Below are 18,664 nucleotides of genomic sequence, written 5' to 3' on the forward strand. Positions count from 1 at the left end.
CTCAATATCACATTCAAGAAGTTAATTAATTAACCCTTCATGTGCTGCACAGAATCTGAAGCAAAGTTGAAGGAAAAAATTAACATTTTATCAAATTTTTTATTTGTACAAGGGTAACAGGAGAAAATGGACCTCAAAAGTTGTTGTGCAATTTCTCCTGAGTACACAGATATCCCATATTTGGGGTAAATCATGCTTTGGTTGCAGGGCTTGGAAGGGAAGGTGCATTGTTTGACTTTGTGAATGCCTAATTGGCTAAAATTGAGAGAGAAACCATGTCACGTTTGGAGAACCTCTTGTGTCTAATCAGTGGAAACCCCCCACATATGACCCCATTTTGGAAACTACACCCCTCAAGGAATTTATCTAGAGGCATAGTTTTATAGTAATGATTATACTGCTTTTGGTATTACTGGTGTATGAATTATAATATGGTGTAATGTGTTAGTACATCAGATTATAAAAGTGTGTTTCAACAGCGTATAAACAAATTTTATTTGTTGTGTGGTACTGTTTGAAACAATCTTTATTGCAAAGGCCAAGTTTCTCAGGTCAGGTTTCACAATGGTAAATTGTGTCTTTTTCAGATTCCCCTCTTCTGTTTTTGGGCCTGGAGGACAGTCTCTTCTCCTCCACACCGTGGGTACCATCCGCACATGAGCCGCTCACTTTGTGCATGGTGGGCATAGCTACATGCGGGAAGTAAGCAGATCTCATGCATTCCTGTGGGTGCAGAATTGCGGCGATTCCGGAAAAAGAATGAGCATGCTGCGTTTTTTTCCGCAATGCGCTTCCGCCGCGGAAAAAAATTTCAGCATTAGCACAGCATGTGCGGAATGCCATAGGAATGCATGGAGTGCGTTCTGTATGTATTTTTTAAGCGTTTTCGTGGCAAAAAACGCTTAAAAATCACAACATGTGCACACAGCCTTAGTGTGTGACAGCAGCCAAACATAAAAAGATATAAATCTGGTGTGGCTGGCATCGAAAGTAGCATTCTATCCCTAACGAATCTTGCAATGTGGCTAGTCAGTACAGTACAGCCACATGTAAGGTATGCCTACAAAGGCACGGGAAACTTCGTCAAAGTTGAAGGAAATATGAATGCAACAAGTTATCAGCAATTAACTGGAGGCAAATTTGCAATCATCAGCCCGGAAGCTGCACATGGGACGTACTTGGATGTTCCCACATGACAACGATCCTAAACACAAGTCGACCTGTCATTGGCTACAGCAGAACAAAGTGAAGGTTCTGGAGTGGCCATCTGTCTCCTGACCTCAATGTCATTGAGCCACTCTGGGGAGATCTCAAGTGCGCAGTTCATGCTAGACAGCCCAGGAATTTACAGGAATGAGGCTTTTTGCAAAGAAGAGTGGGCAGCTTTACCATCTGAGAAAATAAAGAACCTCAGCCACAACTACAAAAGATTACAAGCTGTCATAGATGTTAGAGGGGGAAATACACTGTATTAAGAAATGGGGGATATGAACTTTTGGTCAGGGTCATTTGGATGTTTTGGGTTGTTTTTATGATTTAAAAAGAGAAAACTCAGTTTGACAATAAATGGCTTCACCCAACCGCTAACCATGAGTAGAGAAAAAATGTTGGTGTTATCATTCATATTCTGAAAAGAAAGCAAAATGTCTACTGGGGTATGTAAACTTTTGAGCACAACTGTAGCGCTTCTTCCTTTCTAAGCTCCAGTCATTCCATTTCAAGTGAACCAATGCAATTTTCCTCAATATGTTTAATTCTTTAGAGATTTTGATCTCTGGTAATGTGTTAGAAAATGCAAAATGTTCCCTTTTTTTTTTTTTAATAAATTTTTCAAAGTTTTGAAAATACAAATTTCTGTGTTGTATTCCTTTTATGTTTCTTCTCCTATTTTGGGCCAGAACGAAGATAGAGAAATGGTGAAAAAACCCCATTCCACTCAGAACTGTAGAAGCTTTCACCCGATTTGTCAAGAATATCTTTGTTAATATTTTACTCATGCGTACTCTAACACAATTTTGAAAAGCATTTCCAAAAAAAGTGATCTAAAATTTTCTAAAAATTTACATGCCATTAGCCACGTCTGTACCAAAATACAAGTTAGGATCTTAAAGGGATCGTGCTTCAAAAAATAACCATATGAACAGTGTCAATTTTAAAATCTTGAATTCATATCTTTTCAGCCTGTGGTCTGAAAGTGTAGTGTCTATAGTCTATATTTTCCAAATTAAAAAAATATTTCATGACTTATCCTAAGCTTAAACCTGGCAAAACATTAAATCTATAGCGGGTACAGTGAAAGGTTTTTACAATAGTAATGAAGTGAGCTGAATTGTACCTGGCAAGAAAGACTGTGTATATGAAAGTGAATTGTAGGAAAACTCCTGCCCTTAAGAGGCTGGTTCTTACCAATTTGAAGAGACCTTTTTTTTTTTTTTTGTGTACTGTCTGGTGGTAGAGGTACACACACAGTCTGTACAGAACACTAAGCGTATAATTGAAGGAGATAAACTGAAAGAGATTCAGATTGGTGAGTACAACTTTGATTACAAAGTATGTTTCTAAAATATGTCCAGAAAAGAGTTCAAATTGTTACCTAAATAGCTGCAAAAATGTCCAAAGAGGCTTTGGTAGATAGTATAACTTATAAACAGTGGATATTTGGCGAAAGATGGGCTTTTGACACTGTTTCTAACAGTGCTGTGGAGTCGGTATAAAATGGACCGATTCCTAAAAATATATAATAAATTGGGTACAGTAGTTCAATGCAGAATGTGCTGAATATTTTTTCATAGGAATTTGGGAAAGTTATGAAATGTCCTATAAATGGCTGTTCTATTCCTGATCTAAGGCTACATTCACACAGCGTTTTTGCTGCGTTTTTGGAGGATATGTTTATCAGCTGCAAAAGCAGATCAGCTTTTTAAAAAACCGCATCACCTGAAATTTTTTTGAGCTCATAGATGTTTTCAATAGCAAAAGCAGATTAGAAATCTGCTCTATTTATCCATCCATCCACATATCCATATCTGTCTATTCATATCTTATCTGTACCAAAAAGAATGAAAGCCGGGTAGCACACAGACTAACACTCCTTTTTATTTATTTATTTTTTTTTGCACCAGTCAGGTACACCTCATAGCTGCCCAAAAGGGCGCCCAGGACAGGCATTGCTCGTCTTCAGTAACACATCATCAATTGATAGTTGGAATAAATAGACTGCATTCACCACATCTTAAGGTGCAGGCTTTATTTTCAAGTGTAGGGGTGTGCAGTATAAGGTTCTGCAGCAGCTGAGGTGTGCAGTATGAGATTCTGCAGAACAGTGTGAGGTTCTGCCCCCCCCAGTTTTGATCCTGGCTAAAACCGTTTCTTATAGATATGGCGAACTCTCACGTAACCCTAAATGAAGGTTCAATGGACACAGGTGGCTGAATTGAAGGAATTGCTTAATCACCTATTTACCGTGACTAAAAAATTACAAGCTGAGGATTTAACTCCTGGCATTTTCATAAGTGAGTGGAAGAACTTGCTATTTTGCCTGTCCCAAAGAGGAGATTTAATCGCATATGGCATTTCTGCTTCAATGAAACGGAGAGAGACACAGCTATTGGAAAATAAAATTTTTCTGGCAGCTGTTTATGTGGACCCAAGTCATCGTATATTGCTTGATGATCAACAGCTTACTAAAGGAAAAGAAGCTCTGACTGAGGTAGCAGTTAGGATGAGAGGCCTACAGGAGGACTGCCAGGCGCAAGAGGACTTGGGTCCTGACAGTGCTACTGCTGCCATATCTTCATCCTCATCAGATGAGGAGTTTGACTTTGACAAGTATTTGGATGATATGGAGCAGGCAAAGCGTTGCTGCAAGGAAAAAGATTTCACTCCATCTCCTATAGCAAGGAGATTGACCATATTTCAGCAAAATGTTTCACTTGCTCTGAAAGAAAAATGCAACCGTTCATCAAAACTGACTGTGCATGAGGCAATTCCTTTATACTTGGAAATTGTTAGAGATGTTGCCCATGTGGTTACGGCTTTGCCTCCAACCCAAGTTAGTGTAGAGAGGTTGTTCTCTGGCCTTAAAATTATTAGGTCAGATTTGAGGTCATCTATGAAGGAGGATCTAATGGAGGCAATTCTATTTCTTAGAACAAATTCATAGACTGCACAAATGTCGTTTAGTATGTTTTTGTTGAAAACTGTTTTTTGCCACTTACATAGTTTATTACATAGTGATAAAGATATATATATATATATATAATTTATTCGATATTACATAGTGTATTACATGTTTACAATTTATAACAGTTTTTGTGTTCTAAAGTTGTATTCCAATAAATATATATTATGTTCTATCTGAATGTCTTGATTATTGTATCATAAAAATGATTAAATGTCTGATGTTCACATTGTACTACAATAAGTTTTTCACTTAAATATAAGCAATATATGTCGGATTCGGTGGAAGGGAAATTGAGGAGTCGGAGTCGCAGGTTTGGCTTACCGACTCCACAGCCCTGATGCCAAGCCTGTTATTTCACTCACCACATTTTGAAAAACCATAAAAATTTACAGTTCGAAAATTTCTAATCTTTTCACATTTTTGTTATATTTAAAATTTTGATAAATGCTAATTATATCGACCAAAATTGGATATGTGGAAGCATTGAAGAGTTATTTCATAAAATGATGTGTCAAATTTGAAAATTTTGGCCTCAGAGGTTAGTGGATAGGAATCAGTTTCTAAGTAGTGAAAATGCAACAGATTTTGTTCTGTGTATTCACTTGTGTAAAATCTGTTGCATTTTACAGTACCAACATTGTGCATGAGATCTTAAAAGGAATCTGTTGCCATATTTTTTGCTACCACATGAGTAGCATAATGTAGGGGCTGAGACCCTTATTCCAGCGATACATCACTTTACTGTTTACTACCATTCTCTGAATGCTAAGCTCTGTATAGCCCCTCCTACACCACTCATTGGCATTGTACACAGAAAGCTACCAATCAGTGGTGGGGGCGTGATTCAATTACGTGGCAGCAGATTTACTAGTCCTCTAATGATCTCCTGCTGATAAAACAATTTACAAAAACTACACAAAGCAGCCCAGTAATGATGCATCGCTGGAATCTGGGTCTCTCTGTCCTTTATACTGCTCCCGTATTGGGTAGCAAAAATCTATTGGCAGATTCCCTTTAAGCAGTAGCGTAGCTACCTGGGGGGGGTAGAGGGGGTGATCGCTCTGAGGGAGCCCACCCGGAGCTACGCTACTGTAACTGTATTGATCTCCCTGCTCTGCCGCTATAGGGCTCCTGGGCAGGCAGGGGGGGCAGAGTCAGCAGCTCTGCCGATACAGCTGGCCGCATTGATGAGAGAAGGAGTGTTACACTCCCTCTCCCATCATTCCCCTCTCAGCGTCTGACGTCGCTGACACTGACAGGGGGTCGTTATTATTTCACTACTCGGTGCTCGCAGTCCGGAGATGTGCGGGTGCTCAGAGCAGCGGAGGAACCAGGATGAAGAGAGGTGAGTATTGTATGTATTTTTTTGTGGGGCTGCATTATACTATAGTGTCTGCCTATGGGGGTGCATTATATTAAGGGCTGCATTATATTATAGAGGCTTCCTATGGGGCTGCATTATATTAAGGGCTGCATTATGCTATAGTCTGCCTACCGGGCGTGTATTATACTATATGGAGGCCTGTGGGGAGTGCATTATACTATTTTGAGGATTGTCTGGTGCATTATACTATATGGAGGCTATATAGGGGGCCATCATACAGTGTGGAGATTAGTGTTGGAGCTATCAAACAGTTTGGGGGATAGAGAGGGGGCATTAGACTATATGAGACCATATTGTGTAAGGGGGAGATTCGGGACATTATTAAATGTAAGGTGGGCACTTATTGTTATAGGGGAACTTGGGTTACTGTGACTGTCGAAGGGGCACACAGGGCATTACTTTCTAGGGGAAAAAATGTGGGTACTGTTTTCTAGGGCACTTGCACCCAGCATTACTATTTTCTCGAGGTTTGTTTTATGATCTAGAGGTCACACAGAACCACACAGTAGGTACAGTAATAGGGGCACATACGGCAGAATTGGGGTATCGGCAGGATAAGGAGTTTGTGCAGGTTGGTAATAGTTCCATTGGGGACAGTGCTGAAAATGTGAAGTGAAATGTGTCTCTGTTGTAATCTCTGCAGTCGAGTCCTGGCTGGAGATGTTGTCATGTCAGTCTGGGCCAGATGGAAAAGACGTGAAAAGTGAACATTTCCATCAAAACTGTAAGTCATTATCTGCTGTAAGTCATAATCTGCAACTGTGATATCAGCTGTAAGTCATTATCTGCAACTGTGCTGTGATCTCTTATGTTATGTAGGACTGGTATATATTGGTCTTTATATAGAGATTATTTTCTGCAAGAGCGCTGTCATCTGCTGAGGCTCTCCTTCACTATTAGGGTGCGTCACCGAGTTGTACTCAAGGTTACCTGATTAAGGGCCCACTGAGAAGTTTGCCCCCCCCCAACCAAAACCCTAGCTATACCTCTGCCTTTAACCCCTTTCTGACATCTGACGTAATGATCCGTCCATGTGACCTGGGCCTCTTTGACACTGGATGGATCATTACGTCATGACGATCTCCCGCGATCACAGGAGGTGCGCGGGCCATCTCCACTGGGTGTCAGCCAGGCTGAGCTGCGGTGAGACCCAATGAGATCCCCGCTAGCACAGTGAATGCTCATGGTGCTACTGGGGATGTCACCGAAATCACCGCAGCTCAGCCTGGCTGGGAATGGAGCCCAGTAACCGAAGGTTTACCTATATGACATTGCCCTTGGTTACTGACGTTGCATTCCCAGCATCTCATTCACCATTGGTTTTCAGCCTGGACGGTCGCATCTTGGCACCATCCTGGTTGAAAACTAATTATCCCCAGGCAAGGATTACTGCATGGGACAGAACGATGGACAGGTATGGTATATTGTTGTTTTACTATTTACTTTTATTACAGGAGATCGAGGTCTTCAGTGGAAATAGGCAAAGTCGTAAATATGGTTTAATTAAGATCATTAAAGGAGTCTGTCATGTTTTTCAAATAAAGGACTTTATTCTGGCTGTGTTTTTATTTACAATACAATTATAGGATTAGTAATGGATGGGTGTCTTAAAAACGCCTTTCCGTTACTAAGCCATGGACTTGATGTCACCTGACAGTACAAAGGTGACATCAACCCCACAAATATAAACCCACTTGACACCGCTACAGGGCAAGTGGGAAGAGACAGGCAAAGTGCCAGAATTGGTGCATCTAATAGATGTGCCTTTTCTGGGCAGCTGCGGGCTGCAGTTTTTAGGCTGAGGGGGTCCTTATCCATGGCCCCTTACCAGTCTGAGAATACCAGCTGTGAGCTTTAGCATGGCTCATCGTCAAAAATTGGGGGGAACCCCACGCCATTATTTTAAATTATTTAAACAGTGTGGGGACCCCTCTGTTCTTGATAACCAGCCTTGCTGAAGCTGACAGCTGAGGGTTGCAGCCCCCAGCTGTGAGTTTTGTCTGGCTGGTTATCAAAAATAGGGGGGAACCCACTCTGTTACGGTAATTAAAAAAAAAAAAAAAAAAGTATTTATTTACAGCGCAGATGAATGCAGATAAATGCAGAATGCAGATGAGCGCAGATGAATCTGCCACTTCTGCTGTCACTGTTATTAGCAGCAGCAGGGGTAGGCTGGTGAAAGTAATAGTCCCATCAGCCGCCGCCTGCTGTCTTTTCTTATTACTTAAATGTAGCTCTCATCATTCTCTCCAGCTCGCGCCAATCGCCGGCAGAGCAGGGAAGAATGAGAACTGTGTTCAGCACCTGGAGCTGGGGAACAACGCTTACTGTAACTTCTTCCCTGGTGCCGATGCGTGTCACATGGATGACATCCATGTGTGTGTTGTGTGCACGTGTGTGGGACGTTTTATGGCCCGTGCTGACATTAAAAAATGGATATGTCGGTGTGTTTTGCCCACGGACACGGTCTGTGGAAACACACTGACATGTGCACAGACCCATTCACTTGAATAGGCAAATAACGTTCCGTTTCTCCCGAGTTTCCGCATGGCTAAGTAGCACTGTGCAGCCACATATGGGGTATTGCCACGTACAGTAGAAATTGTGGGACAAATTTTGGTGATAAAAATGTAGTTATTTTGTCCTCAGTGCCCAATCGTATAAAATTCTGTGACATACCCATTGTGTCAATATGATCACTGCACCCCTAGATGAATTCATTGAGAGGTGTTGTTCGTAAAATGGGGTCAACTTATGGGGGGTTCTGCTGTCTTGGCACCTCATGGGCTCTCCCAGTGGGTCATGGCACCTGCAAACCATAACAGTAAAATCTGGCGCTCCTTCCCTTCTGAGCTCTGCCATGCGCCCAAACAGTGGTTTATCCTCACATATGGGGACAAATTGCACAACAACTTTTGGGGTCCAATTTCTTCTGTTACCCTTGGTAAAATAAAAATTGGGGGCGAAAATATTATTTTTGTTTTAAAAAAAAAAAAAAAAAATTTTTATTTTTTTTTATTTTACGGTTCTATGTTAAAAACTTCTGTGAAGCACTTGGGGGTTCAAAGTGCTCACCACACATCTTGATAAGTTCCTTGGGGAGTCTAGTTTCCAAAAAAATGGGGTCACCTGTGGGGGGTTTCCCCTGTTTAGGCACATCAGGGGCTCTCAAAACGCGACATGGTGTCTGATCTGAATTCCAGCCAATTTTGCATTGAAAAATCAAACGGCACTCCTTCCCTTCCGAGCTCTGCCATGCACCCAAGCAGTGGTTTGCCTGCACAGATGGGGTATCGGCGTTCTCGGACAAATTGCACAACAACTCTTGTGGTCCAATTTCTCCTGTTACCCTTGGTAAAAAAAAAAAAATTGGATCTCAATTAAAAAAAATTTTTCTTTTTTTTTTTTTTTTTAAACATTCCAAAAATTCCTGTGAAGGACCTCAAGGGTTAATAAACTTATTGAATGTAGGTTTGAGCACCTTGAGGGGTGCAGTTTTTAGAATGGTGACACTTTCAGGTATTTCCTATCATATAGATCCCTCAAAGTGACTTCAAATGTGATGTAGTCCCAAAAAAAAAGGTGTAAAAATGAGAAATCGCTGTTTAACTTTTAACCCTTAACTTCCTAACAAAAATATTTTGGTTCCAAAATTGTGCTTATGTAAAGTAAACATGTGGGAAATTACTTATTAAGTATTTTATGTGACATATCTCTGTGATTTAAGGGCATGAAAATTCAAATTTTAAAAATTACGAAATTTTAAAAATTTTAGTCAAATTTCCTTTTTTTTCCACAAATAAACGCAAGTCATATAAAAGAAATTTTATCACTATCATGAAGTACAATATGTCACGAAAAAACAATGTCAGTATCACTGGGATCCATGGAAGCGTTCCAGAGTTTTTACCTCATAAAGGGACAGTGGTCAGAATTGTAAATAATTGGCTCGGTCATTAACATGCCAACCAACCTCAGGGATAAAGGGGTTAAGAAACCTATTGTACATTCAGCTAGAATTATCCTCAGCAAAAATTAAGAATTTTGCCCTTTTCAATGCATCATGTGAAATGTCCTTCTCTCCCCACACCTTTCTTGCAGTAATATCCATAACATTAAAAAGCACTTCCTGCAGCGGGGGTGCTTTGTGGGAGCTGCATGCACCATTTTCATTCGTTAGCGCACATATGCCTCTTTTTTTCTTTTTTCTCCCAAAGTTGTAAGAATTTGAGGGTTTTTAGTATGCAGTCTATCTAGGCTTATTGTATTCAAGAACTTGTTAGAAAAGTGCCAGACATACTGTTTAACATCTTGTTTTACAATTTGTTTATTGCAGTTAAAACCTCCCCTGCAAACGCTTCAAAGAAGATGGTACAAGGTATTTGGATCAGTTTCTATGTATGGGGGGGATTTGTTTCGGATTTATAGTACAACTGCTAAAATGACAAAATGCATGTGAAATTAAGGACGAACATAATATATGAAAATCATTTACTATTTCAGCCCGGTTGCCCTTCAAACGTTTGAATCCTGTGCCCAAGGATGGAATTTCACAGGGAAAAAAGCAGAAAGTGTCCCAGAAAATTCCTCCTCTCAATACAATTTGTCCACTTGATATTTCTCTTGAAGATACAGAGAATGGCTCTGAAACTGCAGAGTTTCGTCCTCTTCCTAAAGCTGTTAATGGAATGGGACCCTTGGACAATTACATTAGAAAAACCAAAAAACCTTGCCCTGTGACTCCTGCCATCACAATTGACTTAACAGAAGATTCAAATAGCAGCGTTCCAGACCAAATCCCATCAAATGGAATTGTTCAGTCCTTACCAACTACAGGAACTGTTTCGGTTTGTGGCACCCTCAAATCTGTGGCAGCAAGGTGTACCGTCAAAGCTGATGACAGTTCAAGTGTAAATAGTACTGAACATGGTTGCAACATGGAGCCACTATTAACTGATGAGAGATTGTCGCCTCCTCCTGTGGAGGTGCCCTCTGGGACACCACTTGAAAATATTTCATTAATAACCTCTCCTGTAAAAGAAATCACAGAAAACCAAGACATCTCTGCAGGAGATAGTCCTGCTGGGTTATCGTCTACCTGCTCTCCAGTTTCAGCCAGTTCCCCAGAAGTTCCCTCTAGTAGTCGAAGAGATGTAAGCAATTCTGCTTCTCCAACAATTCATAAGGTTTGTTTGTTGGTATTTTAAGGTATGATATTTATCAAGTTTTTAGCAACTAACAGCTTGTGCTATGAAGTATCATAAAATGTGTATTTTTATTTCAATATGATCAACAAGATGATTAAATACAAGACAGCGTATCCTAAGGAGAGCATTGCACACACATGTATATGCATATGGTAAGCATAGCTTCATGGTACATAAATCCCCTTGTTTAATAAGTTATAGCCCTAGACTCTTAATGATGAATAAGTCTGCTAGATTAAGGAGACTGTACTTGTCAGGTGATGTGACAAATGGGGGATATGTGTAGTGTGTTCAGAAGACCCCCCCCCCCCCCACACACTTGTGTTTCATCCAAGCTTTTTAGTTTAGCAGATTTGGCCCTCATTGGAAGTCTAGAGTTATACCTTATTAGACATGGAGATTTTTGTATCATGAAGCTATCCTTTCCATATGTATATACATGTGGGTGCAGTGGTCTCCTTGGGATACTCTGTCTTGTTTTGTATTTAATGTTGCTCATAATGAAATAAAAATGTTACATAGCACAGGTTGTTTGTTGGTATTCATTGTTGAACAGTGCATCTCTGGATCTTTACCCATGCTTAGTGTTCTGTTAGTATTAAATATCATAGCTTAGTAGATTTTGTACCTTAAATGATTAACCACCTCCTTACATTTGACATGTGGATGTCCTAATGGGTAAATTGTTCCTGAAAAATGATGTGTAAAGCATCTTTACCAATCACCTGTTGGACATAACTGCAATTGGCTTGATAATTTCAGTTTAAACAGCGAAAAGTAATTCCTATAGCATGGGTGTCCAGTGGTGATCGATGCTGTGATGGCACCGATCATAGGTAGTTCTTGTATTACAGCAGTATTGAAGCTACCGTATGTGATTGGATGGCGACGCGCAAACAACCCAATAGCTCTGTCGGACAGTAGTTTAACATGTAATGACCAATCTGCTCAGCCTTATTCCAGTTTTAAAAAAATATGTAAGGTGGTCATTGTGCTGAACGTCTGTATTCCTGCTGGGATTTGTGGTGCAATGACCTTCTACCTGTTGTCAATCACTACTGCTTCTGACTGATTCTGAATTGTTCTTGGCACAGTTCTATATGTATCCCCCTGATGCTGCTGATCAGTGAATATTATGTTTGTTATAATATCATTTTTCTTTAGTGTGTCTAATTATCCCAAAGGTTTTACCTGACCTAGGAGCGATACGCCTTTGTTTTCTAATCCATCCCCTCTCCCAGTGAGAATGAACACCCCACCATCACCATGTAGAGAACAGATGACTGCATATGACCGAACCCTCACAAATTATGATTCTTAGAATCTTGATTTTGGTGATTAAGCAAGAATCAGTAGTCCGTTTCTAGGAGGTCTGCCATTTTGAACTTTTTTCAATGAGTTTTTTTTGAAGCACATAGTGGCCCAGACTAATTTATATGCTCAACAATTTTGTTCCCCAAATCCCTCCAATCATTCGCTAATTGGACCTCTTGATGCAGTAGAAACTCTGGTTTGCTGACTTGTGCTTCACATGGGAATACTGAAGAAACTAGAAACTTCGCAATATTTGTGTTGATATTTTATATAACACCAGTTTTCTGCATAGCTATGACACGGACACGCTTTGAGGTAATTTTAACATTTTTTGCATTACAGTGATGTCACTCCGTGTACACACATCGAGATAACCCCAGCTTTGACTGCCTATTCATTATTAGGCCATTTACTGATCACTTCTGAAATTAATTTAAAAGTCTTCATTCCCCAAAGAGCAATTTGCTTACATGAGTTCCTAATCCATTTCAAAGGGAAGCTTAACCCCTTTACCTCCCCAGGGTGGTTTGCATGTTAACCAGGCTAATTTTTACAATTTTGACCAGTGTCACTTTATGAGGTAATAACTCTGGAAAGCTTCAAAGATCCCACTGACTGAGATTGTTTTTGCAACATGTTGTACTTCATGATAGTGGTAAAATTTCTTAGGTATAACTTGTTTATTTTGTGGAAAAAAAAAAAAAAAAAAACCCCCAGAAATTTGGCGAGAATTTGGAAACTGTTGCAACTTTGAATTCTTATGCCCTTAAATCAGAGAGATGTCACACAAAATAGTTAATAACATTTCCCACATGTCTACTTTACATCAGCACAATTTTTTGAGCCAATTTTTTTTTTTTTTTGTTAGGAAGTTATAAAGGTTAAAAGTTGACCATCGATTTCTCATTTTTCCAACAAAACAAACGCTGTAAAGCAAAAAAATTGAAATGGTAGAACTTAATTTCTTTATCGCCTTATTGGGGGACACAGAATACCATGGGTGTATGCTGCTGCTGCTAGGAGGCTGACACTATGCAAAACAAGAAAATTAGCTCCTCCCTGGCAGTATACACCCACCGACAGGCACTAGGCACCTCAGTTTGTGCTTAGTGTCTGTAGGAGGCGGACCGGGATCTTCCCAGATCCGCAATTAACCTTTTCTTTCCTTAGGTGTTCTAGTGGAACTTTTTAATTCTCTTGTCTTTTGTTTTGCAGATTCAAGTCGGGAAACAGGGTGAAAGTTCACTCTGCTTTCCCATATCAGGCGGCTGAGCGAGCAGTGTGGTGATCCCACATCGCAACTCTCAATGCGCCGGCAGGACTTTGTCCCATATCACCTCCGGGTGCTATGGGATGCGGACAGGTGGCTGGTCCTTGCCAAAATCCCCCTCCTCACCCCTCTCTCGGGACAGGGCTGAGAGGAAGACGGCGATCGCAAGATTCCCCTCGCCATCAAGAGGTTAATGCCGTCTTCTACAGAAAGCGGGTACAGAGGACAGCGGCCAGCGACTTGCCACTACCCTTGTTAGAGGTCCCTGTGGTCATCCTCTTCAGGGACTTCAGGTAGGTGCCTGAACGATCCCTCCAGCCCGCAGCATCCCCAAGAGGCACATTGGTGAGTAACTGGACATCACCAGGCTATTTGAATTTCCCGCCCCTCTCCCTGCCTGACGGGCGCCGCTCTCGCCAGCCGCGCGCCTCTCCACTCATATTAAAGGGCTGAATACAGGGATTTTCTCTCCCTGTTTTCATAGCTGGCCATGGTTTTCCACAGTTCTCCTGCGCGCCAGTACCTCCATTACAGGGACTTTATCTTCTCCTTCCTGGGCGATTTAATCACGGGGCTGCGGTGCTGACTTTCACTTTCAGTTCTGCTCCCGCTCTCAGGGCGCCTCCTCCTCCTTCTGAGCTCGCTTTCCTCGCGCCTTTTTTAGCCCATCACAGGGCTCCTCGTCCCCTTCCTTCATGTCAGCTCCAATTGCGGCTCAGCCGCTAAGCTCCGCTCACCTCATCAGGCATTTCCTGTTTCTTCAGTCCTGCCTTTCTGCGCTGCTTGGGGGACACTTCAGCGTTTCTGCTGCTCGCCGGAACTAGGTAGGCTCTGCTCTATGCAGAGATATTAGCCCTCCTCCGCAGTTCTTTCCCCAATTTCCGCGGCCATTCAGCGCAGTTTTCCTTATGCCCAACCCTGCAGGGGAGCTCTGTTTCAGGCCCACCGCTACTCATTACGCCTGTGCGCGCTGTAAAAGGAAGTGGGCTTCGGGTCAGCCATCTCCTTTCTGCCCGTCCTGCAGTCCTTCAGCTATGTCGGCCTCTCAGGAGCACACAGATTCCCGTGATGGGGGCACTTCTCCTCTCCCAGAATGGGCCGTACCTATGTCTTAGTCGGTATCCGATCTGACCAAAGTCTCTCAGTCCCTGGTCCAGGTCCTAGAACGTTTGCCTCAGCTATCTTCAGCCACCGCTGCTCCGACCGCCTCTCAGGGTGAGTCGTCCGCTCCTGACCGCGACCTTCAGAGGGACAGGCCGAATAGGATGTCCAGGAAGCGTCTCCTATCGGGCTTGTCTTCCAGTTCGCTAGGCCCGTCTGCTTCATCCAGGTGTCCGTCTCCTTCAGTGGACGACCTTAGGTCAGACGACGATCCACAATCAGGATCTAGTTCAGAAGCAGATGACATGTCTAAAACACGAAGTATGGTCGATAGTCTTCTTTCAGCTATTTTCCAAACCCTGGAGATTAAGCAGGACAAGCCCCTTCCTCAGGAATGTTCTGTTCCATTTAAACGTTCAAAACCGCCATCTAAAACTTTTCCAAACCACTACGAGTTTGATACTACTCTAGCCACACATTGGGAGCACCCTGAGCAACGCTTTTCGGGCCGCAGGTATTTGGATGTTCTGTACCCATTTGAGGCTGATTTGCTTTCTAAATGGACCAAAGCCCCTGAAGTGGACCCTCCCGTTTCTCGCATAGCCTCTAAGACAGTTCTGTCCCTTCCAGACGGTGCATCACTTAAGGATCCGACGGACAGGCAGTTAGAATCTTTGGCGAAGTCTATCTTTGAGGCCTCCGGTGCCTCCCTCTGCCCTATTTTCGCCTCCTCCTGGGTAGCTAAAGTCATTTCGGCTTGGGCAAAAATTCTTCGCAGGGGCATCTTAGCGGCAGCTCCCCAGGACGAGCTGGCAGATCTAGCAGATCAAATTAATCACGCGGGTAAATACCTTTTAGCCGCCTCCTTAGATGCGGCCGGTTGTGTAGCTAGGGCTAACAGCAATATAGTAGCTGTACGCCGAGTTCTTTGGTTAAAGTCATGGAATGCGGATACCACCTCGAAAAAGTCGCTCACCAATCTGCCCTTCCATGGTTCTAGGCTCTTTGGGGCCAAGCTGGATCAAATAATTTCCGATGCCACTGGGGGTAAAAGTACTTCTCTCCCCCAGTCTCGACCAAGACGCATTTTTAATAGAAAGGGTTTTCGGCCCTTTAGGCCTTTTCGTCCGTTCTCGTCCACAGAGAGATCTGTCCAGCAAGAGCGTCTTTCCGCTTCTAGGGAGCGAGAGCAGAAGAAACCTTCTTACAAGCCCGCTCCCCGCTTGAGATCTAGAGGACAATACTCCAGGTCCTCAGGTGCCCGTTCCGGAAGGTTTGCCTCCAAGTGACGGGGCACCCCCACCTGGAAGTTTTTCCAGGGTGGGAGGCAGACTTTCCTTTTTCGTGGACGCTTGGCTGTCGGTTGTCGACGACGCTTGGGTCAGGGAAATCATCGCATCCGGTTACAAGATCGAATTTTCTTCCCCGCCAGACAGGCGTTTTTTCCTGTCTCGTCCTCCAAGACAATGGTCCCACATTCCAGGATTCTTTCAGGCCGTCTCCTCCCTTCTTTCCGCCGGAGTGATTGTTCCCGTTCCCTCAGACGAACGGTTTTCAGGGTTCTACTCAAATCTCTTCGTAGTCCCGAAGAAAGACTGTTCCCTGCGGCCAATCCTGGACCTCAAATTGCTCAATCGCCACGTGAAGATTCTTCACTTCAAAATGGAGTCTCTTCGATCAGTGATAGCCTCAATGGAACCCGGAGAATTCCTCTGCTCTGTGGACATACGGGATGCCTATCTTCACATCCCTGCTTGCTTGCATCATCAGAAATATCTCAGGTTTGCGATTCAGGACGATAATTACCAGTTCACGGCTCTCCCTTTTGGCCTAGCCTCCGCTCCCCGTGTTTTCACGAAAGTGATGGCGACGGTCATGGCCATCCTTCGATCCAGAGGGATTCTCATCATTCCTTATCTGGACGATCTCTTAATCAAGGGCTCGTCCCGTCAAGACTGTCTCCTAAGTCTTCAGATAACCCTGGATACTCTCGACCGTCTCGGATGGTTAGTCAACAAAGAAAAGTCCGTCCTCAGCCCCACTCAGCGTCTGACCTTTTTAGGCATGGAGTTCGACACGAACCTGGCCCGGGTGTTTCTTCCGAGGGAAAAATTTGCGGCTCTGTTCGAAGGGATTCGAGCCCTCAAACGGCCAACGCCCATTCCCCTTCGATTCTGCATGAAAGTTCTGGGGAAGATGGTAGCTTCCTTGGAAGCAGTGCCCTTTGCACAGTTTCACCTTCGTCCTCTTCAGCTGTCCCTCCTTTCAGCCTGGGACAAGACGACGAGGTCCTTAGACCGGCCAATTCTTCTCCCCCTCAAAGTGAGGCAATCCCTCACTTGGTGGACGATGTCTACATCAGTCCTCCAAGGGAGGTCCTTCCTCCCGCTTTCGGTGGCAAGTCATCACCACCGACGCCAGCCTCCTGGGTTGGGGAGCGGTTTTTCATCAGAGGACGGCTCAAGGACACTGGAACCCTCAGGAAGCTCTTCTTCCTATCAATCTGCTCGAGATCAGAGCAATCTTTCTGGCCCTTCTTCGCTGGCAACCCCTTCTCGTCGGCAAGCCGATCCGCATTCAGTCGGACAACGCCACGGCTGTGGCGTACATAAACCATCAGGGCGGCACGCGCAGCCACCAAGTCATGTCGGAAGTGGCCAGGATTCTGCGCTGGGCGGAACGTTACGTCCCAGCAATCTCCGCCGTGCACATTCCAGGGGTGGAAAACTGGGCAGCCGACTTTCTGAGTCGTCAAGGCCTAGCGTCAGGCGAATGGTCTCTCCATCCCTCAGTCTTCGATCAGATATGCGAGCGCTGGGGTTCTCCCGACGTCGACCTCATGGCATCTCGGATGAATCACAAAGTTCCGCGCTTCGTAGCCAGGTCCAGGGACCCTCTAGCCGTCGCTTGCGATGCCCTAGTAATTCCGTGGTCCCAGTTCCAACTCCCTTATCTTTTTCCACCTCTTGCCTTGATCCCAAGAGTGGTCAAGAAGATAAAATCGGAAGGCGTTCCAGTAATTCTTGTGGCTCCAGACTGGCCGAGACGGCCTTGGTATGCGGAACTGGTGAACATGCTCGCGGACGTTCCCTGGAGACTTCCAGTCCGTCCGGATCTTCTCTCGCAAGGCCCCTTTTACCATGAGAATTCTCGGTCTCTGAATTTAACGGCATGGCCGTTGAGGCCGCAATCCTAAGAGAATCAGGTTTTTCCAGCCAGGTGATTCAGACGATGATCAAAGCCAGGAAGCCAGCCTCTTCCCGCATTTACCACAGGTGTTGGAAGGCTTTTTTACGTTGGTGCGACGATAAAAAAGTTTTTCCAATGGCTTTTTCCATTCCGTCCATACTGGGTTTTCTCCAGTCTGGCTTAGATTCGAGTCTGTCTCTCCGTACCCTGAAGGGCCAGGTTTCTGCCTTGTCTATCCTCTTTCAAAGAGAGCTCGCTTCCTTACCGCAGGTTAAGACGTTCCTTCAAGGAGTCGCTCATGTGGCTCCTCCTCATCATTCACCAATAGAACCGTGGGATCTCAATCTCGTTCTTGGCGCTCTCCAAAAGGCGCCGTTTGAGCCCATCCAGGACATTCCTTTGTCACTTTTGTCATGGAAGGTGACCTTTTTGATCGCCATTACATCCATCAGAAGAGTTTCTGAGTTAGCGGCCTTGTCATGCCGTTCTCCTTATCTGGTGCTCCATCAGGATAAAGTCGTCCTCAGGCCCGTTCCTTCCTTCCTGCCAAAGGTGGTTTCCTCCTTTCACATCAACGAGGATATCGTTCTTCCATCGTTTTGTCCGGCTCCTTCTCACCCTCTTGAGAGGTCACTCCACAAGCTGGATGATGTTAGAGCCTTGCGTGTCTACCTCGCTAGGACCGCTTCACTTCGTCAATCCGATTCATTGCTGGTCATCTCTGAAGGTCACAGGAAGGGGCTTCCGGCATCCAAATCCACGATCGCTCGCTGGATTCGTTCTACCATTCAGGAAGCATACCGACTTCAGGAAAAACGGCCCCCTCCGGGAGTGAGAGCTCACTCCACCCGGGCTGTGGCAGCTTCGTGGGCCGTTCGACACCAGGCTTCGGCTTTGCAACTTTGGTCGTCCTTGCACACATTTGCGAGGTTCTACAGGGTTCATACCCAGGCCTCGTCTGATGCAGTTGTTGGTAGGAAGGTTCTGCAGGCGGCGGTGGCGCACCGGCCAACCTA

The 18,664-nt window shown here is 44.0% G+C and overlaps 1 protein-coding gene across 3 annotated transcripts in view; it reads left to right on the plus strand.

The window, feature by feature from the left end:
• Positions 1 to 18,664, plus strand: part of CHAF1A (chromatin assembly factor 1 subunit A) — a 205,977-nt gene that overhangs the window by 15,882 nt on the left and 171,431 nt on the right. For 2 of the 3 annotated variants that reach the window (XM_073544706.1, XM_073544700.1), the window contains exons 2-3: positions 9,904 to 9,945; positions 10,071 to 10,753. In XM_073544706.1, the coding sequence (XP_073400807.1) occupies positions 9,904 to 9,945; positions 10,071 to 10,753 (725 nt within the window). The remainder of the gene's footprint in view (positions 1 to 9,903; positions 9,946 to 10,070; positions 10,754 to 18,664) is intronic. The other variant, XM_073544717.1, reaches the window with a different exon arrangement.

The sequence above is a fragment of the Dendrobates tinctorius genome, unplaced genomic scaffold (assembly GCF_039654945.1).
Source record: "Dendrobates tinctorius isolate UK_male_01 unplaced genomic scaffold, ASM3965494v1 ptg000011l, whole genome shotgun sequence".
Taxonomy (NCBI): domain Eukaryota; kingdom Metazoa; phylum Chordata; class Amphibia; order Anura; family Dendrobatidae; genus Dendrobates; species Dendrobates tinctorius.